Genomic DNA, 26,778 nt, shown 5'->3' on the forward strand with positions numbered 1-26,778 from the left:
CTTTCATCCAACTTGGACCCAACCCAGAGGTTTTGAACCACCAAAGCTTCAATACAACTGTCAAGTTATTTAGGCCAGCTTGATATATGCAACTTGTTTTTTTCACCTCCTATCATCCTTAACTATTTCTATTTTGATTCCTGGAAATTTTTTTTTTTGTAGTTTTTTTAAGTTAAAAAAAAAAACAGTTGTCTCCGTCCCTTCATAACTTGTCAGTGTAGTTAATGAGGCTGGTTTTGAGTTACAGCTTCTGTCCCCATTGATAACCTAACTGGCTGGTCATAGTATCATCTGGAGGGTACTCCTAACCTTGGAGCTGGCTCTGGTCCTCTGTTTCACTGCCAGGCAGCTGATCACCTGCTGGGTCAGGGACTCGGGTCCCACAAGGAGGCAGCATCCTCACCTTCCCAAGCCAGCCTGGATGTGACAGCAGGAAAAAGGATGAAACCCAGGCTCAACCAAGAAGAGAGAGATGTTTACTCCCTATGTCCTGGGAGAAGAGATAGCTTCAGGAGAGGGTCCCTCAGAGTTCCCGGAGAGCAAGAAACTCAATTCAGGACAAGTGGGGTCTTTGACACATGTGATGAAATTTCAGCCCATGTCAATGGAAGCACAGGTTTATTTAGGAAAGCAAGGAACAGACATTCAAGGGAAAACGTGGGCCATCACCAACTCCCCTTTTAAAGAAAACCTGGGGGCTGGGGTTGAAGAGCTCAGTAGTAGAGTGCTTGCCTAGCATATGTGAGGCACTGGGTTTGATTATTAAAATAATAATAATAATAATAATAATAATAATAATAATAATAATGTAAAGGTATTATATCCATCTACAACTAAAAAATATTAGAAAGAAAGAAAGAAAAGAAAAGAAAAGAAAAGGAAGGAAGAAGGAAAGAAAGAGAAAGAAAGAAAGAAAGAAAGAAAGAAGAAAGAAAGAAAGAAAGAAAGAAAGAAAGAAAGAAAGAAAGAAAGAAAGAAAGAAAGAAAATAAACCTGGTGAGAAATCATATGGGAAGACATGGGAATGACATCAGTCTGGTGATCTTGAGGGGGCTTCTGGTGGTCTGGTCATTCTCAGGATGATATAGATAGAGAGACTGCTTTGGGAAGTGCCAGGTCTGGAAAATATATGGAACTTTAAATTCAAATTATATGTCCTTGCCTTTCTTTTAGGTTTCCTTTCTACCTATTCTTTTATTTCTTCTGTCTTATCTCACTGAGGGCCCCTCAACAAAGCAGGAACAATAGTGTTTGTTGTTTTTTTTTTTTTTTGAGGCCACTTGCTGATGTGGGAGCTTGAGGGGGGTCTGCTTACCATTGAGGGTGGGGATCACCAGTGAGGAGGGACTGGGGGGCTTTCAAGAACTCTGAAGTCGGGGAGGAAGGACTCTGCCCTTCAGAGCCCTTGGCTATAGGTAACAGCCAGGCTTCCCAGCAGAGGTCCCAGAGGTGGGAGAGGGCTGAGACCTCTGCTGAAGGGACAGCCACAGACTTGCTTTGAGGACTTGGAACATTCCCCAGAGGTCACTCACAAGTTCTTTTGCCTTTTGGGGCACGCAGGGCCAACCCCTGGATCTTGGACCATTACTGTGTGCTGCTGAGATTTCTCTCCCTCCTGCCCTTGTCCTGTCAGAAGCGGCTTTGCTGCAGAAGCCACAGCCAGGTGGGACCCATTGTCACATGACCTACTTCCTTCTCTTGTCTGCAGATGCCACTTGCCTCCCAGGTCCCCTCCTATCCCCTTTTCTATCCCCTCTCTCCAGTGTTCCTTTTTCTAGTCATGTGCCTAAACAGGGACTGTCCCCAGCAGCTGCCCTTCCACAAGGCTGGGCTGGCTCAGGGATCAGCTCAGCTCAGCCTGGCCTTTCTGCTGCCCTATCCCACTCCTGCTCTGCACTGTGCTCCTCCCTCTCCTCCCCTGCTCCCCCACTGGCCTGGCTGGGCTCCCTTTTAACAGGGACCCAAGCAGGGTCTCTCGCTTTCCTACATGTGTCCCTTCACCACCCTTGCCCACTCTTACCAGCTCCACTGCCTTTGCTCTGCATGTTCCCAGGATGTCCCCATGGACTGTGACCTGTTTCTGGAGAAGAAAATGAATGGGGTACTGTGGGACAGCAGAGACAAGGAGGAGATGGCTCAGGATGGCTCAGCCCACCAGGGCAGCAGCCCTACTATTGTTCTCCAAGAGACTTCCCTGTGGGGACTCACAGGCCACCAGCTTCTGTTCTCACCACCAACTGCTCCCTGTGCCCAGAGACCTCTGCCTTTCTAAGGACAGGACCAATCTACTGTGTCTGCTGTGGCCAGAAGGTAGGGCTGTGATGGTTCAGGATATAGGGCCTGGGAGAGAGCTTTCTTAACTGTCATCAGTTTATTCTAGAGCCCAGATTCTGTAACTTTTGGTCTCAGGACTCCTTTGCACTCTCAAGAAAGTAAAACCCCAAACAAAGAGCTTTTTTTTTTTTTAATTCTGTACCTGTTGATAGTTACCATGTTAGAAATTAAAATAGAGAGTTAAAAATATTTATTTTAAAATAACATGACCATTAATCCATTCTATGTCAATATACATATATAACATTTTAATGAAATATAATTATTTTCCTTGTTGGAAATATTTAGTGAGAAGAGTGGTATTGTTTTATATTTTTGCAAATATCTTTAATGTCTTTCTTAATAGCTGGATTCTCCTATATGTCTCTCCATTCCATCTGTTGCAATATCACATGTTGTATAGCTTCTGGAAAATTCCACTACACCATGACAGAATAAGAGTAAAAAATGGTAAACAGCATCCTTTATTTAAATTTTGTTTTTTAGTTGTTGATGGACCTTTACTTATTTATATGTGGGGCTGAGAATTGAACCCAGTGCCTCACACATGCCAGACAAGTGCTCTACCACTGAGCCACAACACCAGCCGGTAAATAGCATCTTATATTATAAAAATATATTTGGCCCCCCAAGGTTTCCAGAACAGATTTTGAATACCCCTGATACCTTTGATACCTGATAGAGCAGAGGTCAGCAGTCTGTTTCTGTAAGGGCCAGAGAGTAAATATTTTAGGCTTTTCAGTCTGTCTCCGTTAGTCAACTCTGCTTTGGTATCAGGAAGGCAGCCATAAATAATACTTAAACAAGTGGGTTTTATTAGAACATAGCAGCTTCTTTCCTGCATACCTTTGCTGTTAGGGAACAAAATCTTCTGGACCTGGATCTCAGCTGCCTCTGCTGCCTCCAGCACTTCATTCACCCATGCTCCCTAGCTTCTAGAATAAACACCACCTGCTCTGCTGCAGAGGCAAAGGGGCTACACCTGGTTCTGGGTGGTTCATGGATTCTGGTCTGCAACCTGATATTCCTCAAGGCCAGCATCATCTCATCAAGGAGGGCAAGGACAGTCATCCTCTGAGCATTCCTTTGGCTCCCTGGCCTGACTGTGTTGGGTGTCCAGCTGAGGAAGATGACCCCAAGACCACAAAGGATTGTCCTGGGCACTAAGGAAAACAACTTTGCCTAGAAAGGGCTTGAGACAGCCTTAGAAACTGTCCTGATGGAACCTGCCCTTCTTCAGACTCACCAGGTTCATCCCTTTGCCCTCTTTGTCTTCTATACCAGGGTGACATGGTCACCCAGAGTCTGATAATATGAGGCAAAGGCTTGAGTCCGAGCCAGGTGGGGGCAGGGAAAACTCCAGATCAAAGTCTACTCAGTTATTAGAAGTTCCAGGGTCTCAGAGAACCCCAGAATAAAACTCCAAAGCCAGTTCCTTCATGCCCAGAAAGAGACTGTGTGCCACTCTTCAGGAGGAAATTCATTGGAGACCTTTCTTACCCCCTCCAACTCAACCAGGGAGATGCTGCTATTCAGCTTTAAAAATAGAACACTCAAGCTGGACTTTTATGGTCTTGTGAAGAACACTGCTCTCGCCCTCCCACACCTGGTCTCTGCCCTGCCTGGCCGGGTCTAACTGCCCAGAAGCAGCTCTGCACAAGCTCTGCAGGATTCTCAGCAGAGACAGGGTTCCAGGCAAATTTATGTGTTCAGCCTTGGCTGAGGCCTCCTCCCATGGCTCCCCGCCACAGTCCAGCTGCTCCCACTTCCCATGTGGCTCAGGCTGGGACGTACTGTGTCTCCTTTCCTACCTCCACCCCAGCTTGCTGAGTCACTCCTGCCCGATATTCCCTGCTCCCAGCCAGCTCTGTGGAGGACTGACCCCAGTTCTTCCCAGCTGCCCCAGACCTTTACACTCATGAGGACAGTGATGGCTTTCGACTAACCATACCCTGTTGGGACTTAAGTCTGCCTACATGCTGAAATTTATCAAAAAGTTGGTTCCTTCCCTGCCTGCACTTCAGGTGCTGGCTTTGAAGCTTCATCTGACCTAGAAAGTTCATCTCTGTATGTAGACTCTGTGATTAGTCTTCAAATTATTTCTTCGGGACCAGTGATGAATTCTATTACAGAGCTATCACATTTCTGGCATCTCAAGACAGGACTTAGGGACAGCCTGGTGGGATGATGGCTGTGGGAGAATCTGGCCTAGGGAGCTAATTTGCAGACTGTAGAAATAACTCCAGAGTCAATGAAACCTCAGACAATAACAGCACTGGGAACCCGCTGACCCTGGACCTGTCTTGTTTTCCTTTGAGGTAAGGTTTCTGACATAATGGAAAGAGGAGACTGTAAGGATCGACCCCTGGAAAGGGGGTTGATACACATTCTTTTTTTAAGGTCCTTTGAGGATTTAAATGGGCATATCAGCATCCTGCATAGGCAGGGCCTTGAATGGTTGCCTGGTTCCGTTAAGACAGAGTTGCCTCTGGGATAAGATCTTCTCAAACTAAACAGCTGGGACTATCTAAAACTTTCTCCAGAAACTGGAACGTAAGCAATGTAAGCTTGATGTCTTAACCTGTAGATATAACTCATGTCAAAACAGAAACAGTGGAAGGATGCAAAACCCAGAGAGGGAGAAAATGTAGTGATGAGGGGCAGCTGGAGAGACACAGCATCCAGAGACAAGAATCCTAAATTCCTCACTGCCTCTTTGACGTTGGGAATCATCTCACAGTGCCATATAAAAAAGCATATTTCTTTCTTCTGTTTTCCCTCTGGCTATGTGACACGGGCCTAGGTCTTTTCACACTTAAAGCTACCAAGAACCTATGAAGCCCCCTGGCTTTCCCATCAGCACCTGTGGCAGCTGCCATCTTGGCCCCTCCTTCTGCACCTGCGCCATGATTTTTGTCTTCTACCTGTGTGCAGAGGATTTGTAGGAGCCTTAGGGGAGAGAAAGGAGGGGTGGTGCCTCACTTGACTTTGAACCAAGTCAAACCCATTCTTCGCCCACTTCCTTGTAGCTGCCACAGAAGAGCCAAGGGTGAGGCTCTCTATTCTGTGCTCCCTGGGAACTCTCCACCGCTGCTTCACTTAGTCTGCAGACTAGATCTTGGAAGCTGAGCCAGAGTCAAATCCAATGGCTGAGAGTTAGAGAGAAGATGGGTAGGCGCTGGTAGAAAACTCAGGTTCCTAAGCATGGTCTAGGAGAACAGGATGAGTGTGATAGTAGTCATTTGTCACCAAGAGCTGGTGAGGGTGGCCTGGTAAGAAGGAGAACATCTGCCTCTCCAGAGACTTGAGACCCCATCTCTTCATCCCTCATTCTTTGGCAGGAGGCAATGGCTGTGGTGAAGTCGAGGCCAGAGCATCCCAGACCTCCAGCATAGAGACGAGATCGCATGGGCCACTTCTGTAAGACACAGGATGGGTGGTGAGTGACTCTGCTGCCCTTCATTGTCCAGAATCCTTAACACCTGAAGCTTCTCCTTCCCTAGCACCCCTGCCTCATGCCTTCCCCCAGGCATCACAGCTCTGATGCCAGGGATCCCACACATTTTCCAGATACCTTGAGTCTGGCCAAGAGACACAGGAGGAGCTGGCTAAGGAGATCAAGGGCCCCCTCTGGTGGGCAGGAAGAACTCCCTCTCAACTGGGGTCCTCCAGGCATTTTCACTTCTTTCAGCAGGAGCAAGCAGTCCTAAAAAAACTCCATGTTGACTCAGCCCCTCCTCTCTAACAGACCTTCCCACTAGGGACACAGGGTGCTTCTCCCTGGCTCACCTCCCTTCCTCACCAATCTGCCAGAGTTCTAGACCTAACCAGGTCTTCATTCTTTAATATATTTATCTACTACATGCAAAGGCCTTAACTTGGTCACCATTTTACAGTGAAGGATCCTGTTGTCATCTCAGAACCCTGCACCAGGTGCCACCTTTAGCATTTTGGAGTTGTACCATTTTGTTTCTGAATCTTGCAGGTTAGCTAGATTTGCAAGAAAGAAAGAAAGACCTCAAGTTTCAAGATATTTCAGGACCATGATATTTAGGGGAGAGAGGGTGGAAAGTATCCTCCATAAAAATAAAGTTGACCCCTTACGATGTTTTCCTCAGAGAGCAAAGTGTGCTTCTCAAACGGCTCCTTACAGTGCCATCCTGGGGCCTGCTCAGGGACTGTGAGCAAGGTGTCTGGAATTAGACTCCCTTGGACTCAAACCACACCCAGTCTCTTGCCCTTCCTCTGCTTCCTCATCTGTAATCTTCATTTTGTTCTTGCACAGGTCAAGAGATAAGAGCATGCTAGAGCACTTAGCCTAGCTCCTGGCATAGCTTTAGCACCTCAGCCATGTTGTCTGTCATGGCAATGGCGATTATCATTAATTATACTTATCATTCATAATCTTATTTTGTATTCAAGAGGAGAAGGCAAGCTCCTGTTAGCTTCTATTTCACATAGAATAAAGCTGAGGTTCAGGAAAGCTAGGTGGCAGTATGGCAAATAGTGCATGCTGCACTATTGCCCCCCCACTTGATTGTCCCAAAGAGTGGCTCTCTCCTGCAATAGGAGTTCAGAGGACACTGAGGTCAGTACTGTGCAAGGTGTAAAGCCGCATGATGATCAAGGACTTTCCTGGGTGCCATTTGCTTCCCCAAGCCCCGGCCCTAGGACATGCTCCTTTTTCCCTTTGACACTAAGAACCCCCAGAGTCTTTCCTTCTTCTTGGAGGAACCACATTCCCAGTCACCACCCCATGAGAAATACAGGGTTGGTCCCACCCCAAGAGCCAGTCTTGAGTCTTTTCCCTCTGCAACAGCAGGAAAAACTGACCCTGATGTCAGCTTTGCCCACAGCAGGGGCCCCAATCCAGTGCCCCCGCCTTTACTCTACCCTGCCTCAGGGTCCTGGGCAGAGATCTCCCCAGCCATGTCCCTGGGCCTATGACATACCTTGAGAGGGTGCAAGTGGCGGAGTCCACGCAGGAAGGGTGGCCAGGCAGGGCTGGGCAGCTCATGGCCAAGAGTGCGGGTGAGATGAGCAATGTAGCTGGTGGCCAGCACCAGCACATCCAACTTGGAGAGCTTGGTGTCAGGCGGCACGGCAGGCAGAGCAGCCTGCAGGGCCAGGAAGGCCTGGCGCAGCGTCCTTACTCGGCTCTGCTCCCGTGCTGCATTCTCGGGACTGGCCTCACTCTGCACAGAGGGCCCCAGTGAGTAGGTCTGGCCCGAACCCCCATCAACCCTGGCTTCAAAAGTATTCTAGAAGTCGGGTGTCCTACTGCAGTAGTGGGTGCTGAACAGCAAAAACTGATAGACCTCAGCCCACCTTTGTGGTTCTCTGCCCCGCCCTGTTTTATAGCTGTGGGAAGGCCTGGGCTAGGGTCAGATGGCAGCAGGTGGCAAAGCTTGACTCAGAACCCAAGCGTCCAGGGTTCTCTCCATTACTCCCCAATTTGAATCCTGCTTATTGGGGTGCCCTTGGGCCCAGGGGGAGCACAGAGCCACACCCTTCTCAGTAGGGCTGACCCTTGACCCAGTCAGGTCTTGAGATGAAGAGGCTGCTGTGGTAAAGGGGTAAGGATGACAAACCAGGGGTCACAACAAACTAACCAGGTCCCATCCCTGCTGCTGACTGCTGTTTGTGGACATTGGGTAATTTACATCCCTCCTCCGGGCCTCAGTTTCCTTCAGAGAAGTGAAGGGAACTCTCTGAGCTATGCTCTGGTTAAGACCAGCTCTGATTCATTCCAATCAACCCCACAGGGCTCTGAGGAGTCTCAGGGGCTCATGTCCTTACTCTTGGGCAGGAACAATAACATGGAGTGAGGTTCATTGCCTTCTAACCCCTGCCTCCCCCGGGCTCCCTCTATTGGACCAGGATTTCCTTACCCTGCCACGAGCCGGGCTTCTAGCTCTGGCCCCTCGAGGGGTAGGGGAAGATCTGCACCATCTTTGGTCACTCCAGCTGGGCTCTTCCCACAGGTCCTGCCTTGTCCTGCTAAGGCGGCTCCTCTTCCTGTTGGTGCCTGGCAGCAACCGTGCTTTGGCCTTAACCCGGCTATGCCCCAATCCTGGCATTGCTGGTGCCCCTCTGGCCTCCCTCTGTGGCATGCCACTCCCCTGAGGTATAGGACTGCAGCCCTCAGAGCAGGAACACAGTGCCTGAGGGAGTCCTTGAGTTCAAGCTCGCTGGGGCAGGCTGGCCATTCAGCCAGCGATGTCTACATCTGAGGAAGCTGGCGCCAACTCAGTCCAGCTTCACTCCTTCTTCTGGGAAAACTGCCCACCCAGCACAGCCCCCGCGAAAATCCTCCGCCTGCCTCCCAACCCTGCTGAGGGGTGGGGGTGCTGAATGCTGGGAGTGGCCAAGCCTGGGAGGAGGCCCATGCTGAAGAAGGCAGGAGGATGAGGGAAGGGATGAGGTTGGGGTCATGGCTGACCCCAACGGTGGTCTTGTGGTGGATCTGCAGCTTCAGCTTTGAGGCACAAGTCCCTGGAGGTGTCCTGGATTTCTGTCCTCTGTGCCAGAAGACCACCTGCATACATCCTAGAAAGGCCTTTCCTCCTCTGGTTAATGAATGTGTCCCTCCAGCCAGCCACAGGACACTACTCCCCACCCCCAAACACGCCTCCCATTTCCAACTCAGGACTTTCACTTCTACCTTTCTGTGCACTAAAATGCTTTCCTCCAGCTCTGCCAGGGGAATGCTGCCCATTCTTCAGGGCTCTGCTCTTCATTTATGAGGACTTAAAACCTCAGAGAACCTGTGTCTCCACCTGATTGGCTAGTTTCCTGAAAACTCAATGTTCACAGATCACTATGTGCCAGGAACGTTATATGTATCCTCTTGTTTATCAGAGCCCTGTGAGAAAAAAAAAAATAGTCATTTTAGATGTAGGGAAACTAAGATTTTGGGGAGGTGAAATAACTTGCCCAGTGTCAAATCCAGTGAGTGGTGGGCTAGGATGAAAAACGGGCACAGTTAGTGAGACAGGAGGCTTCCCCTCCCTGTATGCTGTTCTGCTTCCCATGGGTCACTCACACGTCTGCCTTTTGCTAAACATGAGGTCTTTGAAGGCAAAGACTAGGACCCTGGTTGAGTTGCTGAACCATAGAAAATCTGCCACAGTGGCCCTGCCTGTCCTCAAGTAACAAACTCTGCCTACAGCAGAATCCATCTTGCATGTTCCTGGTCCCTTAGTCTTGAAGTCCAGGGGAGACAAAATAAGTAAAGTACAAATTTGGATGCTCATATAGTGAAAGACCCATTCAGCCAACAGAGAGAAAGGAAAAAAGAAAGATAAGTAAAACTAACCTGAATGTCCATCAGTAGGAAATTGATCAATTATATTCCTGGTGTATCCACACTATGGAATAATGTGTAGTAATAAAACAAATCAGACAAACCTCTGTATTTACAGTGACATGAAAAAACTCTCTAGGATACAAGGTTAAATGAGAAAACCTAATAGTAGATCAATATGTATAATAAGATCCCAGCCTGGGGACTGGGGTTATAGGCATGTGCAAGGCACTGGGTTCGATTCTCAGCACTGCATATAAATAACTTATAATAAAATAAAAAGATCCTAGCCTGTTAAAAAAACCACCAGAAACCAAAAGATGTGTGTTAAGGTTATGTGCTATGTAAATGTATAGTAAGGAGACTGAAAAGATGAACACTAATTTTTTTTTTCATTCCAGGGCAGAAAATTAAACATCTACATCAATTCATGGCACACTGTTGTTTTTGGTATACAAAAGTCAGCCTTCCTCCCTCTTGTCCTTCCTTCCATTCCCTTCTATTGCATTCTCATTATTCTCCCCTGTCATATGCAGTCTTTCCAGTGTTTGATGTACATTCTTTTGTTAGGAGGAGTGGTGTTTGAAAATATGTGTGCAAAGTCTCCTCTTCTACCTGCAGAGTCTAATCCCTCCCACCTAAGCAAGAGCCAGACAAAGGAATTGCTGCCAACAAACAGAACCAGCACAGCACCAGTGGAACACCCAAAACGAGGTTATGAAGGGCCCTGTAGCTTCCTCCTTGTTCTCTCCCTTTATTTCCATCCTCTCCTATTAGTTTCATAATTTACTCCATGAACATCTGTGTATTCTTAAGTAAACCAAAAAATTGCCCACAGCTTTTGTTGCTATTACAAATGCTACCTTATTCTTATATTTTTAGTTGATTATGGCTGCTATAGAGAAATGCTATTAAATTTTTTAACATTTATCTTGAATCCAGCAACTTTGCTGAACTTTCTTTTTCATCTTAATGTTCTGTTGAATCCGTTGGTTTTTCCAAGTAGATAAAATAATGACCATTTATCTCCCCCTTTCTAGAATTTATGCTTCTAGTTTCTTTTTCTTTCTTTAGAGCATTGACAGTGCTTCCAGTACTGTTAACCATAGATAGTGATGGTAGGCAGTGTTTTTTTAATATTTGTTTTTTAATTGTAGGTGGACATAATATCTTTATTTATTTATTTTTTTTTTTTATGTGGTGCTGAGGATCAAACTCAGAACCCAGTGCCTCATGCATGCTAGGCAAGTGCTCTACCACTGAGCCACAACCCTAGGCCCCTAGGCAGTGTTTTATTCTCCACCCAATCTTAAGTGAAATGTGTCTACAATTTCTCCATTAAGCAGAATCTTTACTGTAGGTTTTTGGTATATAACCAGCTTAAGTAAGTATACTCTTCTCCTTGTTTGTCAATATATTTTTTAAATTACAAATAGGCATAAAAAATTATCAAAGGGGGGCTGGGGATGTGGCTCAAGTGGTAGCGCGCTCGCCTGGCATGCGTGCGGCCCGGGTTCGATCCTCAGCACCACATACCAACAAAGATGTTGTGTCCGCCGAGAACTAAAAAATAAATATTAAAAAATTCTCTCTCTCTCTCTCTCTCTCTCTCTCTCTCTCTCTCTCTCCTCTCTCACAATCTCTCTTAAAAAAAATTTATCAAAGGCTTTTTCTGTATTGAGACAATAATTATTTCCCCTATTCATATGTTATATTATTAGATTTTTTCATGATAATTCTTGCTTTAATTCCTGTTACAAGTCCCACCCAATTGTAATTCACTTAAAAATACACTGATAATTCATTAGTTAATATGTTGTTTAGGATTTTTTGCAACTATTTCATAAAGGAAATGAGATTATAATTTTATTTATACTTATTTTGTTTGGAGTCAAGATTACATTAACTTCAATACAATGAGCCGAGTAGCTCTTGTTCTTTTTTTCATTTTCTGGGAGAACTTTTTACATAATATAGGAATCATCTATTCTTTGAAAGTTTGGTAAAACTTACCTGCAAAACCACTGGGCCTGGGTTTTTTTCTTTGGCAAGTAGGGGAAGAGATTTTAGCTTCCACTTTTCTAATTTCTAATTTGATTTAAGTCCTTATTTCTTCTTAAGAGTATTTAGTATTTTATATTTTTCTATGAATTTATCCATTTTATTTAGAAACTCCAACACTTTAATGTACATAATATACTTTGGAATATATCTCCAAGAAAATGAGAAAAGCCAAAAGTTCTATCCAGCAGGACTTTTATTCTATGAAACTTGTACAAGTCCCAGTACCAGAAGAGAACAGTGTGGGCTCTGAGCCATGGAGTGACAGTGCAGGACCAGACTGGTGGCACAGTTTGTGTATCTACCGACAACACTACCCACAGAATGGGCATGGCCCTAGGCCTCCGGGGAAACCTGAAGTTCTAAGTACTCCCCTGGACCAGCAGTTCTGTGGAAGGACCAGCAAGATTAAGACTCCAGCATTGCCCAAAAAAAGAAAGAAGAAAAGACTGACATGAAACATCTCCAGAATGCTGTACGGTAGTTGCACACTTTGTCAGAGGCACAAAAATCCTGCCTAGTGTGTAACCTTTTGCTATTGAAATTAGGGGCCATATGAAACTAACATGGCAATCATTAAGGAGTAAGGATGTCTATAAGAAGCACAGAACCTCTTTGGATTGTAATCATGGGAGAACTCTAATCATGGGAGAACTGCCCACCAGGATCTCAGGGACAGAAGGCTGGCATTTGGAGAGAAGGAGCAAAAACCACTCCAAAGACATCAGATGCCAACCTTTGAAACAAGCAGATAGTCAACAGTAGTGCCCTTGCCAAGACCCTCAAATCAGTTTTTAAAAGCCACTCACTGAAAACTGCACTAGTTTGGGGGTCTGACTCTTGCTTTCTAACCAACCATGGAATAAGAAGCTGTAGAATGAGTGGCAAGTTCTCTCAGCCGCAGTGCAGTGTTCTTTTTCTCAGAAAACTCTCCCAGCTTCCATTCAGAGCTCACTGGAAATGTAATCCAGTTAGTGCTGAGGACAGACTTATAAAGGAAGCCATCAAAACCCTCACCAGATGGCAAACTGGTGTGGCATCTTTCCTCTAAGGGAACTTACCCATTAGGAAAGGAGGGAGATCTGGTTCCTACTTTGCTGAGCCTAGTAGGACAAAGTATAAGAAGAAAGGCAATATTAAAGTCACACCTGCAGCCACAGGAAAAGAGATCTTCTAGTGCCCAAGTGCACTCCCAGTGCTAGGTGGCCTGGACACCCTCAGAGAGGTCCTCCACCATGAGGGTTCAGTTCCTGGGAGGACAGTAAGTTCATAGTCAGTGAAACGGGAACTTCTCAACCTTTCACATCATCCACAGTAAAGATGCTAGAGTAGAAAGGAAAACCTACATAGTGAAAAACAGTGTCCGTAAATCCCCAAGTGAACCAGGATAGGGTGAGACTGATGTACAGAGCTAATGGTTCCCATGCCGAGAGGTACAGAGGCCATTTCTAGCATTCTAACATCTTCAGTGCTGCTGTAATCAGCAGAGAAGGCAGACAGGTCTCAGGGAGCTTATCGTGAAGGGCTCTGTGTACTGAACATCCTCTCTGGGCACAGCTCAGGTCCATGCTGTGCCTGACTCTCTCTACTGGCATAATGCCACATGATGCCTGTGTGTGGGTGGCTCTGGGAAGTGGTCTTTGATATAAAGTTCTCTGTAAGAACTTTGTCTCAGCCTGGGGCTTTGCCTCTAGTCTCCAGGGTGTGAATACATCAGGGTACATTCTCTCAACTGGACTGAGTGAGCTTCCTGGAGAACACAGGCAGCAGAGCAGTGAAAGCACAGCTTTGGTATCATGCATTCTCTTCTCAAGTTGGCAGGCATAGCTACTTCATGAGAGGAAGGTTCAGGTGTGGTCCAACTCATGGGAAGCTGGATCTTCTGGCTTTCACTGTGGCCTCTAGCAATGATAGCAAGCTTCCTTCTTTTGGGTTCTTCTTCTTCATTTCATTGATACTGGAAATGAACCCAGGGCAACTTTACCACTGAGCTACATCCCCGGTCCCTTTTTTCTCTTTGACACAGTTACTGAGACTGGCCTCAAACTTGAGATCTTCCTGCTTCATCCTCAGGAGTTGCTGGGATCACAGGTGTGTGCCATAGTACCCCACTCCTTCTTGGTTGTTTCAGTCCTGCACCATCAGCCTCCACCACGACAAGCTAAGGAAGAGGCAGGAACATGTCCTATTTAGGTGTGGGATTGACTGTCCACTGAGGAGTGGAGATGAAGGTATGCCAGACAGGATCATCTCCACCCCAGAACTTGGATCCAATCTTCCAGGAGTGGTCATCTATGTTTGGTACAAAAAACCCTCAGCCACTATTTAAGTGGAGGTCCCTTTGAAAAAGAGTTTGACCCACTGGCCCATGTTCATCCTTCTTGTTCACAATCACACCATGATATTCTGTCAAAAAACTTGATAAGATAAAAGTACATAAAGATTATTATAATCCTCAGGCTAAAAAACTCATTTACAAAGTATGAAATAAAAGAAATGTGGGGAGCTTTATATGGTAAATACTTAAGGACCATGTTTAAGTGCCTACCAGCAGCTGGGGATAAGTTACATGACAATGATGAGCTGCAAAAGCAACTCATTGTGATAGATTTCAAGTGTGCACATTTCAGTTTCCACACAGCAAGGCTCCAGAGTGGCTGATTCAAAAGAATGTGTTGGGGGTGGGGCTGCAGTTGTAGCTCAGTGATAGAGCGTTCACCTCACATGTGCAGGACCCTGGGTTCGATCCTCAGCACCACATAAAAATAAATAAGTGATATTGTGTCCAACTACAACTAAAAAATAAATATTAAAAAAAAAGAGAATGTGTCAGTCAACTTGGGAAGAGGAAGAAGAGTCACAGAAGCAAAACTGGTGATACTCATCCCAGCACTATTCATGAGAGCTCTCCAATGGGATTTGTGTTATTTCCGTTGAGACAAATAGAATAAACACTTTCACTTAGTGTTATTAGCTTATTACTTCCTCAGCTTCTCTTGTTCTAGGAACCTGCATGAAGTATCATTCTGTCTCCCAGATAGCTCTAGCTATACGATATGAAAACACTGATATATTGAAGGCAGCAAGTCAGTTCCTGGAACTGTGATTCACATGGTAAATAAAAAATGTGGATGCTAGCCAGGCGTGGTGGTGCATACCTGTAATCCCAATGGCGTGGGAGGCTGAGGCAGGAGGATCGCAAGTTCAAAGCCAGTCTCAGCAACTTAGTGAAGCCCTAAGCAATTTAGTGAGATCCTATCTCAAAATAATTTAAAAAATGGGCTGGGGATTGGGCTCAGTGATTAAGCACCCTGAGTTGAATGCATGCATGCATGATTGCGCGCGCACGCGCGCGCGCGCGCGCGCGCGCACGCGCACACACACACGCAAATGCTGATTACATTTTAACTTCCCAAATAACTATAGGGAGAAAAATCTGCTAATTATTTCCTGTCTGTGTCTCCTTTAGAGGTCAATTTATCAATTGGCATTCTGGCACTTACCTCAGGCTATTGAGTTTTAGTCAGCATGACCAAGAGCACATTTCTAATCCTGGAAGGTGAATGGTCAGATAAAACTGCTGCTATGGTTTGAATGTGGCCCCAAGGTTTATACATTGGGAACTTAATGCCCAATGCAACAGTGTATGAGGTGAGACTTTTAAGTGGCGATTAGGTGGTCAGCAGAGCCCTCATGAATAGATTAATGTCATTATCATGGAGTGGGCTTGTTATAAAAGTAAGCTCAGCCTTGTTTTGGGTACTTGTGCGCTCTCTCTCTTTTTCTCTTCCTTTCCTTCTTTCCCTCTCTCATGCACATATGCACTGTTACCCTTCCACCTTTTGCCATGGGATAATGCATCAAGAAAGCCCTTGCCAGATGACAGACCCTTGCCTTGGACCTTCCCAGCTCCAGGACTATAGGAAATAACTCTGTTTTCTTCCAGGCACAGTACCATACATCTGCAATCCCAGCAACTGGGGTGGCTGAGGCAGGAGGATTGCAAGTTCCAGGCCAACCTCAGCAACTTAATGAGATTCTATCCCCCCCCAAAAAAAGGAAAAGCTTGGGATGTAGCTCAGAGGTAAAGTAACCCTGGGTTCAACCCCCAGTACCCTCCCTCCAAAACAAAATAAGGAAGAAATAACAAATACCTTTGCTCTGTTGTTCTGTTTTTTATAAATAAACCAGTCTCGAGCATTCTGTCAGCAGCACAAGGTGAATTAAGACAACTGCCTTCCCCCAAGACACAGCATATATGCCACTTCTATATGGCTGCATGTTCTCTCCAGTTGTTTTACTTGAATCCACTCTGGCCATTGTGATTACTCATTTGTTTTCTAAGAGCTTGTGCACAGTTTAATAATCTCATAGAAAATTTTGGGAAAAGCAACTAGACATTTGCTGGTTTAAAATTCTAGAATTGATCGGTTTTGCCTTTCTTAATATTTACCTATCTGTAGTTGTCTGGCACCTGTCTTTTTTTTGAGAGAGAGAGAGAGAGAGAGAGAGAGAGAGAGAGAGAGAGAGAGATTTTAATGTTTATTTTTTAGTTTTTGGTGGACACAACATCTTTGTTTGTATGTGGTGCTGAGGATCCAACCCGGACCGCATGCATGCCAGGTGAGCGCCCTACCACTTGAGCCACATCCCCAGCCCAGGCACCTGTCTTATATATATCATTTCTCCAAAAAGACTCTGGGACCCGCCCCTACTTTCCCCTCCCCACCATATCATAATGTTCAACTCAAACAGAAAAGAAAGGAAAAGAAAATGAAAAGTGGCAGTGGTCAAATACTCTTAGACTACTATCAATGAACCCATCCACTCATCAGTCCTCAGTCATTTGCAGGTTTCTGGGTAGAGTGTGCTACACAGAATTTAAAAGAAATAGAACACAGTGTTCTTAAACCTCAAGATGGGTGTGGGGTGAGAAGAGTATGTGATAGATAACATCAACAGGAAACAACTAGCAAAATGAAACAACTGCATTATAATCTCACATTTACAACCTGCATGCCAAATGCTGAGAGAACTTCCATTCACTTGATCAACAAAATTTTACAACACAAATAGTAAATAATATGAAACAAGGGAAGCAGTAGTTGGTGTGAACTGGAGTTACCCCAGACATTTTTCACTGGGACAAGAGGTTCTATTCCTTCCAATGTTTCTGATACCAAATGTATGATGTTCTCTGTACAGTTTCTTCAGTTCTCTAGACACCAACCAGGTGTCCAAAAATTCAATTCAATTCTGACACCATCTACCTGAGTTTGCATCAGATCATACAAGTTAAGGGGGCCCAAAGTCCCATAAGACTGCCCCCACATCAGATGCTAGTTTCAAGTCCCAGGCTACCTGTTATTCTGGATAACAGGCTATAAATATAAAACTTCCACAAGTTGGATAAATTGATAATAACAGCTCAAAGAACTCAGGAAAACATTTTATTTGTTTTCCAGTTTATCATAAAGGACACATTTCAGGAACTGCAAAATGGAAGAGATGCACACTTCCATGCTGTGTCTGGGAACACCATCCTCCCAGCATCTCAATGCGTTCACCAGCCCAGAAATTCTCTGAACCCCAGTGTTTAGGTCGGAAGATTTCATTGTATAGGTATAGTGGATTAAATTATTGGCCATTGGTGAATGAATGCATCTCAAGTCCCTCTCTCCTTCCCAGAGATCAGAAAGTAGAGCTGAAAATCACCCTATGAATCACATGGTTGTTTCCTCTGGCTACAAACCACCCTCCTGATGCTATCTCTAGGCTGACCAACAGTCACACATTCAGGTGTGGTTGAAAGGGCTCATTATTGATAATAAAAGACATTCCTATCACTAAAGACAACAAATATTTATTATGTCATGGACATGAATAATTTTCAAATTGAGGTCCTCATATCCCTAGAGCATAAATGCTTTCCAAAAGGGCTCAAGTTTTAGGGTGACCAATTGTCCTAGTTTTATCTGGAACTATTTTGGTTTTAGCACTAAAAGTCCCAAGTCCCAGGTAACCTTCCAGATCCCAAGCCCAGGCCTCCAATTCCATATTCTTTCCTTCTTAAAACTGATGTGACTGAAATTTTGCCCAGCTTGCTTTCCCTACCACCCACCCTCTCATAAGTGCCCCTCTCCCATTTTACACAAGCCATGCCATTCCTAATTCTACTATGAGAAATTGCCCTGGATGAGAAAGCTTCAAGGACTACATGCAAAGAGACCATTAGAAATACCCATATCAGCAAAGCCTCCTTTAACTTGGGCACCATGATCACTGCCTCACTTACATACATATTCCCGTTGAGGGCAAACCTTGGCATTGGAAACCAGGTAGTGTGGTCTTCTCCAGGATAGTCTGAATTCAGATTTACTACAAAGTGGAGAAGAAGTAGTATTAAGAATTTTTATTTAAGTCAGGCATGGTGGTATACACCTGTATTCCTAGCAGTTTGGGAGGCTGAGGCAGGAGGATCACAAGTTCAAAGCCAGCCTCAATAACCTAGCAAGGCACTAAGCAATTCAGTGAGACCCTAAAAAAGGGCTGGGGATATGGTTCAGTGCTTAAGTACCCTTAGGTTCGATCCCCAGTACCAAAAAAAAAAAAAAGAATTTTTATTAATGACATTAACCCTTCAATCTTTCAGCAATTTTCACAGATAACATGGTTCTATATCTATAAAACCACAAGGAATCTATTTTTAAAAATCATTCAAACTAATAAACAAGATCAGCAATACAAAATCAATATACAAAAATAAATTATATTTCTACGTGCTATCAATAAACAATCCAAAACATGAAATTAAGAAAATTATTTCACTTATAATAATGTAAAAAGAAAATAATAGCTGGACATGGTGGTGCACGCCTGTAATCCCAGCAGCTCGGGAGACTGAGACAGGAGGATTGTGAGTTCAAAGCCAGCCTGAGCAACGGCAAGGTGAAATACAAAATAGGCTGGGGATGTGGTTCAGTGGCTGAGTGCCCTGAGTTCAATCCCTGGTACCTACCCACCCCCCAAAAAATGAAAGAAAATAATAACAACAATAATAGCATACTTATGGGCTGGGGATGTGGCTCAAGTGGTAGCACGCTCACCTAGCATGTGTGAGGCAGTGGGTTCGATTCTCAGCACCACATAAATGTAAAATAAAGATACTGTGTCCACCTAAAACTAAAGAAATAAATATTTAAAAAATAATAATAATAGCATACTTAGAAAAAAATTTAACAAAAGTTCAAGATCTGTACACTGAAAACTATAAAACATCAAAAGAAATTAAAGATGTAAAAAATTGGAAAGACATCTCATATTCACAAATTAGAACAATTAACATTGTTCTTATAGCAATATTCCCCAAAGAAATATACAGATTCATTGTATAGCTACCAAGATCCCAGCTGGGTTTTGTTAGTTTTTTGTTTCGTGTGTGTGTGTGTGTGTGTGTGTGTGTGGAAATTGATGTGTTGATTCTTAAATTATTATGGAAATGCAAGGGATCCATAATAGATAAAACAATCTTGAAAAAGAAGAGCAAAGTTAGAAGACTCACATTTCCCAATTTCAAAACCTACCACAAAGCTACAGGAATTAAGACAGTGAAATACTGGCTTAAAGACAGACACAAAGATCGATAGAGCAAGGTTCTGTGATACATGCTTGTAATCCTAGCTATTCTGGAGGTTGAAGCAGAAGGCTCACATTCCAGGCCAGATTGGGCAATTCAGCAAGACCCTGTCTCAAAATGAAAATTTAAAAAGGGCCAAGTAATTTAGTGGTAGAATGTTTGCCTTACATGTTTGAGATCTTGGGTTCAGTGTCCAGTACCACAAAAAGGATCAGTGAAATTTAATTGAGAGTCCAGAAATAAACCCCTAGATTTAAGCAGAATAATAGCCCCACCACTACCACCCAAAAAGTTCCAAGTTTTTATCCCTAGAACCTGTGAATATATTCGGTTATGTGGGAAGGAAAAATTAGGGTTGCTAATAAACTGACTTATAAGAGCTTATCCTTCTGCTATGCCAGTGACCCATGCCTGTAATCCCAGCAACTCGGGAGGTTGAGGCAAGAGTGTCTCAAGTTTGAGGCCAGCCTCAGCATCTTAGCAAGACCCTTTCTCAAAATAAAAATAAAAAGAGCTGGTGATAGCTCAGTGGTAAAGCACCCCTGGATTCAATTCCCAGTACCACACATACATACATACACACAAAATTATCCCTCATAATCTGGCTTTGCCCATTGTAATTACAAGAGTCCTTAAACGTTGAAGAGAGAGGCAGAAGAGTTTGAGTTAGAGGAAGATGTGACTATAAAAGAACAAACATAGATATATAGTGCTGGTTTTGAAGATGTGAGAGGGGAACCACAAATCAAGGAATGTGGGTGTCTTAGTTCACTTTCTGTGGCAATAACAAAATACCTGAATCTGGATACCTCATAGAGAAAAGAGGAATATTGAGCTCCCAGTTTTGGAGGCTGTAAGTCCAAGATTGGGTGATCCCATCCGTTTGGTGTCTGGTAAGGGGCTCATGGAAGATAAAATCATAATGGTAAAAACACATGCAGAAGAAAATACATGGTAAGACAGGAAGCCTACAGAAATTCGGGGGTCAAGCTTAGTCTTTTTATGACAACCTACTCTGGTAAGAACTAACTCATTCCACAAGACCAGTATAAATTCCTTTCCCCCATGACCTAATTACCTTTTTAAGAGGTACCACCTCTTAAAAGTCTTACCACCTCAATACTGCCAAACTGGGAACCAAGATTCCAGCACATGAACATTTGGAGGACATCCTTTTACATATTTATTTAAACCATTGCAATGGGCAAACTCTAGAAGCCACAGCAGACAAGAAAATGGATTCTCCCTTAGAGCTGCCAGAATGGAATGCAGACCCGCCATTGCAATTTTAGCCCAATGAGACCCATGTTAGACTTATAATCTACAGAATTGTAAAATAATGAATTTGTTGTTTAAGCCACCGAATATCAAGTAAATTGGTACAGGTACACCAAGAAACTAATTTAATAGTCAACTAATATTTGACAAGTATGCCAAGACATTCAATGGGGAGAGAATAATATTTTCAACAAATAGTGTTTGAACAACTGAATATCCACTTGCAAAAGAATGAAGTTGGACCCCTACCTTTCATTATATAAAGCAATTAATTCAAATGGGTCATAGACTGTTAAAGAAAAAAAATATTCAATGATACTGTTAAAACACAGAAAGGAAGACTTTAATCAGGACCACTGTTACAGGTATAGACACCATTGTAATGAGGACTTGCAGTGGAGAAAGTATTTGGGACTCAACTTCCAATACAGCAAGTGGTGATTTATAATCAAAGCACAGTGTGGGGTAAGCAGAGGGAAAATTACTAAGAGGAAACATCAGAAATAGGGAATTCTGGCTAAACCATCCTAACAGGATTCTTGATGAAGACCGGCCAGGATGACTAGACATCACCTGGAGTATGATGGAAGGTGAGGAGATATTCAAGTGACCAAATATTCAGGATAATCAGATATCAAGGAGAGGGGAGAGTCTAGCTAAACTGATTTAGCAAGGTTCTTTGCTAAAGTTGGATTTTATAAGGAAGTGAACAGATGAGACTAGAAGATTCAGAAGCCTGACTAAAATTTGGCCAATCAAAGAATCTTTGTCAAGACCTAAATGTGAGAACTAAAATTATAAAAAGCTTAGAAGAAAACAAAGCAAATCACTTAACCTTGGGTTAAGTGATGGTTTCTTAGATAAGACCCCAATGGCAAGAACGAAAAACAAAATAGATAAATTAGACTTCATCAAATTTTAAAATTTTTGTGAGTGGCTGGGTGATTCAGTGGTAGAATGCTTGCCTAGCATATTTAATTTCTGGGTTTAATTTCAGGTACCACAAAATATAAAAATAATAAACCAAAATAAAAAAAAATTCATCAAATGAGAAAGTAAAAAGATAACCCATTAAGAAAGTAAAAAGGACTCACAGAATTAGAAAAAATAATTGTAAATTGTATATCCGATAAGGGACCTATATACAGAATATAGAAGAACCTTATAATTCAACAATAGGACAAAAAAAAACCCTAAAAATAAGCAAAATATTTGAATATAAATAGCCCAGAAGCACATGAAAAAATAAGATTAGTCATTAGGAAAATGCAAATCAAAACCATAATATGATACCACTTCACACCCACTTGGATTGCTAAAATCAAAAGGACAGGCAATAATGTATGTTGATATTAGATCATTCATACTTTGCTGGTGGGATCAAAAAATATCACAGTCATTTTGGAAGATGGTTAGGTACCTTTCCTCATAATGTTAAATACAGCTTCACCATCTGACTCAGTCATTTTGTTTCTAGTTATAGACTCAAAAAAACAAAAATACCTGTCCACACAAAATTTTTACAAGAATATTTATAGCAGTATTATTTGTGATTGCTAGAGTAGAAACAACAAATGTATACAAACAATGTATGATCTATCCATTCAAAGAAATATTATTTGACAATAAAAGAAATAAAGTAATTACACATAATACAACATAAACAAACCTTTCAAACATGCTAAACGAAAGAAGCCAGACAGAAAAGTTTGCTTATGTAAAATGTCTTGAATATGCAAATCCATAGGAACAGAAAGTAGATTTGGGGCTTCCAGGAGCTGAGGACAGTAAGAAATAGTGAGTGTTGGGCTGGGGATGTGGCTCAAGCGGTAGCGCGCTCGCCTGGCATGAGTGCGGCCTGGGTTCGATCCTCAGCACCACATACCAACAAAGATGTTGTGTCCGCAGAGAACTAAAAAATAAATATTAAAAATTCTCTCTCTCTCTCTCTCTCTCTCTCTCTCTCTCTCTCTCCTCTCTCACTCTCTCTTTAAAAAAAAAAAAGAAATAGTGAGTGACTATTAATGGATATGGGATTTCTTTGGGGGTGGGGAATAAAGATGTTCTAAAATTAGATTGTGACAATGGTTGTAAAATCCTGAGACTATGCTAGAATACACTGAATTGCATGTGTTAAATGGATGGATACTATGTGAATTACATCTAAATAAAGGTATAAATTAAATATTTTTAAATGATTTTTTAGTTATATGTGTACACAATATCTTCAAATGAGAAAGTTACATGTGTACACAATATCTTCAAATGTTTGTTTTTATGCAGTGCTGAAGATTGAACCCAGTGCCTCACATGTGCGAAGCAAATTCTCTATCACTGAGCCACAACCCCAGCCCTGAAATGGTTTTTAAAACATAGAATAAGTAGATCCTAGAGGGGGAAAGATATGGAGTATGAGCCACTCCTCAGAAAGCAAAGGAAAATAGAAAGTAGAAGGGAGGGCTCCTCCCAGATAGTCTCTAGGTGGGGAGAACAATTAATCAGATAGTTTCTAGGTGGGGAGAACAATTAATCGAGGAAGTGGCGAAAGGGGTAAAGTATATGGGCAGGGAGGGGTTTCGGGGGTGGAGTGTAAAGGGGAAACTGAGTACACCAAAAAATTTTGCCTGCTTAACACTTTTTGTCAGGGGTCAGCCTTTGCATGATCTCTGAGAGAGAAGAGCCCAGAGTTTTGAGGAGAGGATTCTATGACGTCAGCATCTGACCTTTGTGACATAGGCATTTGATACCAGGCAGAATTATCCCTAGGGAGTGGGGCCTCTAGCTCCCATTGGGGGCGGCAACGCCGCCCCTTAGACAAAGTCTCAGTCTCCCAGAGGCTTTTACCAGCTGGCCCCAGTGCTGCTGCTGCTGGGCGTGGTAAGCCATCTCAGCCAGGGCCAGGCTCAGCTAAAGGACATCAGCATTAGGGGCGACCAGCGGTCAGGAGAACCAGATTGTCAGGAAACCAGGATGCTTACAGAATCTCTGAGTCAGGATTAGGAGGACAAAACCCTGTAACCAGAAGACCTCTGCCTGGCTGAAGGAGGACTGAGGGCAACATTCAGACAGAATTCTGGGTGAGTTTAAGGTGACAGATGCTGGAGGCAGAGGAAGGTGTATTGCCCTTTCACCATTTGATAACTCTTCTCTCTCTCCCAGGTCCCCTCTTTGCTGAAGTGTCTTGTGAAACAGCTCAGAGGAATCCTCATTGGTAAGAACTCAAGAGAACCAGAATACCCTCCACTCAGTTCCCATCCCCAAAGTCTCCTTCTCCAACTCCACCCCTCTCTCTCTCCTCCCTCATCTTTTCCTCCCAATTTCTTACCTCCCTGGGAGTATTTTGTCAGTTCTTCCAACTCTAAAGGTGACAAAGACTTAGGGTCTTGGTAAGTCCAGCCTGAAGCTTGGCCCTGCAACTTTCTTTCACCAGATGCAGAGCCAGAAATGGACCAATACCCCATATCATGGGCTCTGTCTCCTTCTCTGCAGATCCTATGAGCTGTGTCTTCCTCTGCTCCATCCAGAGAGTCACCGCTGTCCCTCAGTTCCCAAAAGGCAGCTCTGATTTCTCAATCCCATACATCCCTCGTCAATGGCTGACTGCAAAGAAGTGAGAAGCCAAGCTTAAACCTAGGCTCCCCGCTGAGCACCTCGAGAGCCTGGTGCCAGAGGGCTCAGTGTCTCCTCCTGCTGCCAATGCCCACAGCAACATCAGGCCGGAGCCACACTGCGCACAGAAGGCTTCCTTGATTCTCAGCCACAACTAGCCTCAGAGACCCTTGTCCTGATTCTGCTAGGTCTCTGTCCTTGGTCTTGTGGCCCCAGTCCCTGTTGGATTCAAGGCAATGTTGCCTCAAAATAAGGACCAGGTGCTGCTACAGAACGCAGTGCCCCCTGGGCGCCCCCCGCAGGGCCTTTCTCAACTTGTGGACTCCTCTACCCGAAACCTACAGCCTCTCTCTCCCTACCCACCTTTCTCCTCTTCCACACAGTCCTATCTCCCTTTCTCCCCTTCTCCACTGTCCCCTAGTCCTGGCCTCCATTCCTACTCTTCTGAGTCAAATTCTGACTTTGCTCCACACCCCTACTCCTCTCCCCTCCCAAGTTCCCCCACTTTCTTTCACCAGAGCTACGGCACTATTGCCTTTCCACAGTCCTCCTCCCCCTCCAACCAACAGCTCTACCCATCTCCTCCTCTGACCCGCTCCTCCTCTCCTTCCCAGCCACACAACTCTCCCCGCTCCGGTTATCAGACTCCTTCCTGCCAGCAAGACCTACCTAGCTCCACACTCACTTCCCCCAGCCTACCTTCTCCAGGGGTCCACTCTAACAAGCAGACATGGCACTGGCCTCAGTACAGGGAAACCAAGTCCCCTGGGGTGGTGGGAGGATGCGTGGCAAGCGAGAAGGACCCTGCAGAGTTCAGGGACCCAGGGGCCCTGGCCCAGGCCCTCGTGGTCCACCTGGGGCACCGCCGCATCGCCCACGACCTGCGGCTTCTGCTTCTGCAGCGCCTGTGGCTAGGCAAAACAGGCCAGGCCCCAGTTGTGGAGTATCCCGTATGCCTGGTGTGCCTGCGACTCCGCGGTCCCTCTTGCCCCAAAACCAAGTACAGGACTGGACCCCGGCTGCTTGCATTCCCCCAGCTACTGCCCTGTGCACAGGGCCAGGAATCTGGGCCACTCCGCATAGGCATCGGCTTTGGCCTCCGCCTGCCTCAGGGCCAGGCCAGGGCCTTGCATCTGTTGCCAGAAAAAAGGCGGGAAGAAGTAGGGCTTCAGGGCAAGGCCACTCAGGCTCCTCCGCATCAAGCACCAGCAGCCCAGACCCCAGCAGCTCAGTGGCTCAGAGCCGCAGCGGCTCAGAATCAGGCAAATTCAGTCCCAGGCACACCCTCGCAGGCCGGGAGCCACAGGTCTGCAGGCCTCCCATCTCCAAGATCCACCCGGTGTTCGGGGCCTCCACCTCAGGCACCAAAACAGGCCACTGCTTCCCTGAAGCCCAAGCTGCCTCCTGCCCCAAAGAGGCCTTCCTCTCCAGAGCCTGTTCTCCAAAAGTCACAATCCTAGTTCCAGAACTGCGGAGGCTCCCTGGAGCACCCCCTCAAACCCCCACCCTCCCCACCAGGTCCCAGATCTCGGGGAGCCCCCGAGACACCCTGAAGGGCTGGTTGACTGGAGGTCAGGTCTGTTCTCCTGCCCTGAACCCTGGAAACCCCTTATGGAGTTTGCTGTCTCCTGGCTGAAGAGGACGCAAGGCACCTAAAGCCCCATTCAGCCTTCAGTGTATCCAATAAAGCCTGACCCTGAGAAACTTATATTTGTGTCCTGAGCTCAAAGAATGGGTGGCTGCAGCTACAGGGGTGCCAGTTCCCTACAAGGCCAGGGTAGGAAGCAGGGATGTCAAAAGAAATAGAAGGGCCAAGGACAACGGGTGTCCTATCCCAGGTGGGGAAGGGACCCAAATGTCCCTAGGTCCTGAGATGCACAAGGGCTAGGTCAGGCCCTTCACACTTTTAATTCAACTCTGTGGAACCAGACACTGGTATCCCCACAGATGAAGTCACCAAGCCCATTCCACTTGGGGCTCAGAGATGAGGATGCAACTGCCCATTTCTCTTGGCCGGGAAGGGCATTCCTAAAGCTCATTCGCAGGGGAGCACAGGGATCCTGACATAGATGAAAAAACGAAGGCACTCTCAGAAGGGTGGGGTGTCAGGCAAGGAAGACACCTTCCAGGGAACCAAGCTGTCCCCAAGTCAGTTAGGGTACACCTTCACTGCAGAAGTGCAAATGAGAAGCCCAGAGAAAGGGAATCGAAGACTCTGCCAACCATAGGACAAGGTAAGGATGGAGAACACTTTCCACACATTAGGAGGTAAGTGAATCTGGGATTTGAAGCCAGGTTCGTTTCAAGTCCATCTCGCCTCAAATAAGAGGCAAGAGCCGCAGGCGGTCTCCAGCCTGTGCGCTTGGACTAATCACGTCCTCCCTGGTGTAATAGATAAAGGCTGCATGTATGAGTCGGTGGATCACTCCTCAGGTGAAGAGTCGTAATTCGAGGATTTGTTTATTAAAGGCTTATTGACCCTCGGTAGCCTCTTCCAGGTCCGCCTCCGCTGCTTCCCGCGCCCAGAACAAAGATGGCGGGTCTGTGGTCACCG

The 26,778-nt window shown here is 45.0% G+C and overlaps 2 protein-coding genes across 4 annotated transcripts; one reads left to right on the top strand and one right to left on the bottom strand.

Moving 5' to 3' along the window:
* Positions 1 to 2,261: 2,261 nt before the first annotated feature.
* Positions 2,262 to 25,919, top strand: PRR30 (proline rich 30). 2 transcript variants are annotated; one of them, XM_081263974.1, is made up of 6 exons: positions 2,262 to 2,310; positions 5,676 to 5,773; positions 15,648 to 15,785; positions 22,899 to 23,692; positions 23,775 to 23,826; positions 24,105 to 25,919. In XM_081263974.1, the coding sequence occupies exon 6, from the start codon at positions 24,461 to 24,463 to the stop codon at positions 25,682 to 25,684; it is 1,224 nt and encodes a 407-aa protein (XP_081120100.1). In that variant the 5' UTR covers positions 2,262 to 2,310; positions 5,676 to 5,773; positions 15,648 to 15,785; positions 22,899 to 23,692; positions 23,775 to 23,826; positions 24,105 to 24,460; the 3' UTR covers positions 25,685 to 25,919. The 2 variants fall into 2 exon arrangements, with proteins under 2 accessions (XP_081120100.1, XP_081120101.1); XM_081263975.1 differs by lacking the exon at positions 2,262 to 2,310 and having other exon boundaries at positions 5,674 to 5,773.
* On the bottom strand, positions 2,388 to 9,128 carry TCF23 (transcription factor 23). Of its 2 annotated transcripts, XM_081263990.1 has the most exons (4): positions 8,226 to 9,128; positions 7,287 to 7,529; positions 5,909 to 6,040; positions 2,388 to 5,752 (listed from the first exon to the last, which is right to left on the bottom strand). In XM_081263990.1, the coding sequence occupies exons 1-4, from the start codon at positions 8,445 to 8,447 to the stop codon at positions 5,573 to 5,575; spliced, it is 777 nt and encodes a 258-aa protein (XP_081120116.1). In that variant the 5' UTR covers positions 8,448 to 9,128; the 3' UTR covers positions 2,388 to 5,572. The 2 variants fall into 2 exon arrangements, with proteins under 2 accessions (XP_081120116.1, XP_081120117.1); XM_081263991.1 differs by lacking the exon at positions 5,909 to 6,040 and having other exon boundaries at positions 2,392 to 5,752; positions 8,226 to 9,120.
* Positions 25,920 to 26,778: the final 859 nt, after the last annotated feature.

The sequence above is a fragment of the Spermophilus citellus genome, assembly GCF_964194105.1.
Source record: "Spermophilus citellus genome assembly, chromosome: 13".
NCBI classification, from domain to species: Eukaryota; Metazoa; Chordata; class Mammalia; order Rodentia; family Sciuridae; genus Spermophilus; species Spermophilus citellus.

What these genes read in the sequence shown, in the direction of transcription:
- TCF23 (XM_081263990.1), bottom strand. Translation starts at nt 8,447, where the DNA reads ATGCCACAGAGGGAGGCCAGAGGGGCACCAGCAATGCCAGGATTGGGG. An exon ending in GAAGCCCGGCTCGTGGCAGG is followed by an intron (nt 7,530 to 8,225) that starts GTAAGGAAATCC and finishes CCCTCTGTGCAG; the next exon opens with AGTGAGGCCAGTCCCGAGAA. An exon ending in GCCACTTGCACCCTCTCAAG is followed by an intron (nt 6,041 to 7,286) that starts GTATGTCATAGG and finishes GAGTTTTTTTAG; the next exon opens with GACTGCTTGCTCCTGCTGAA.
- PRR30 (XM_081263974.1), top strand. Translation starts at nt 24,461, where the DNA reads ATGTTGCCTCAAAATAAGGACCAGGTGCTGCTACAGAACGCAGTGCCC.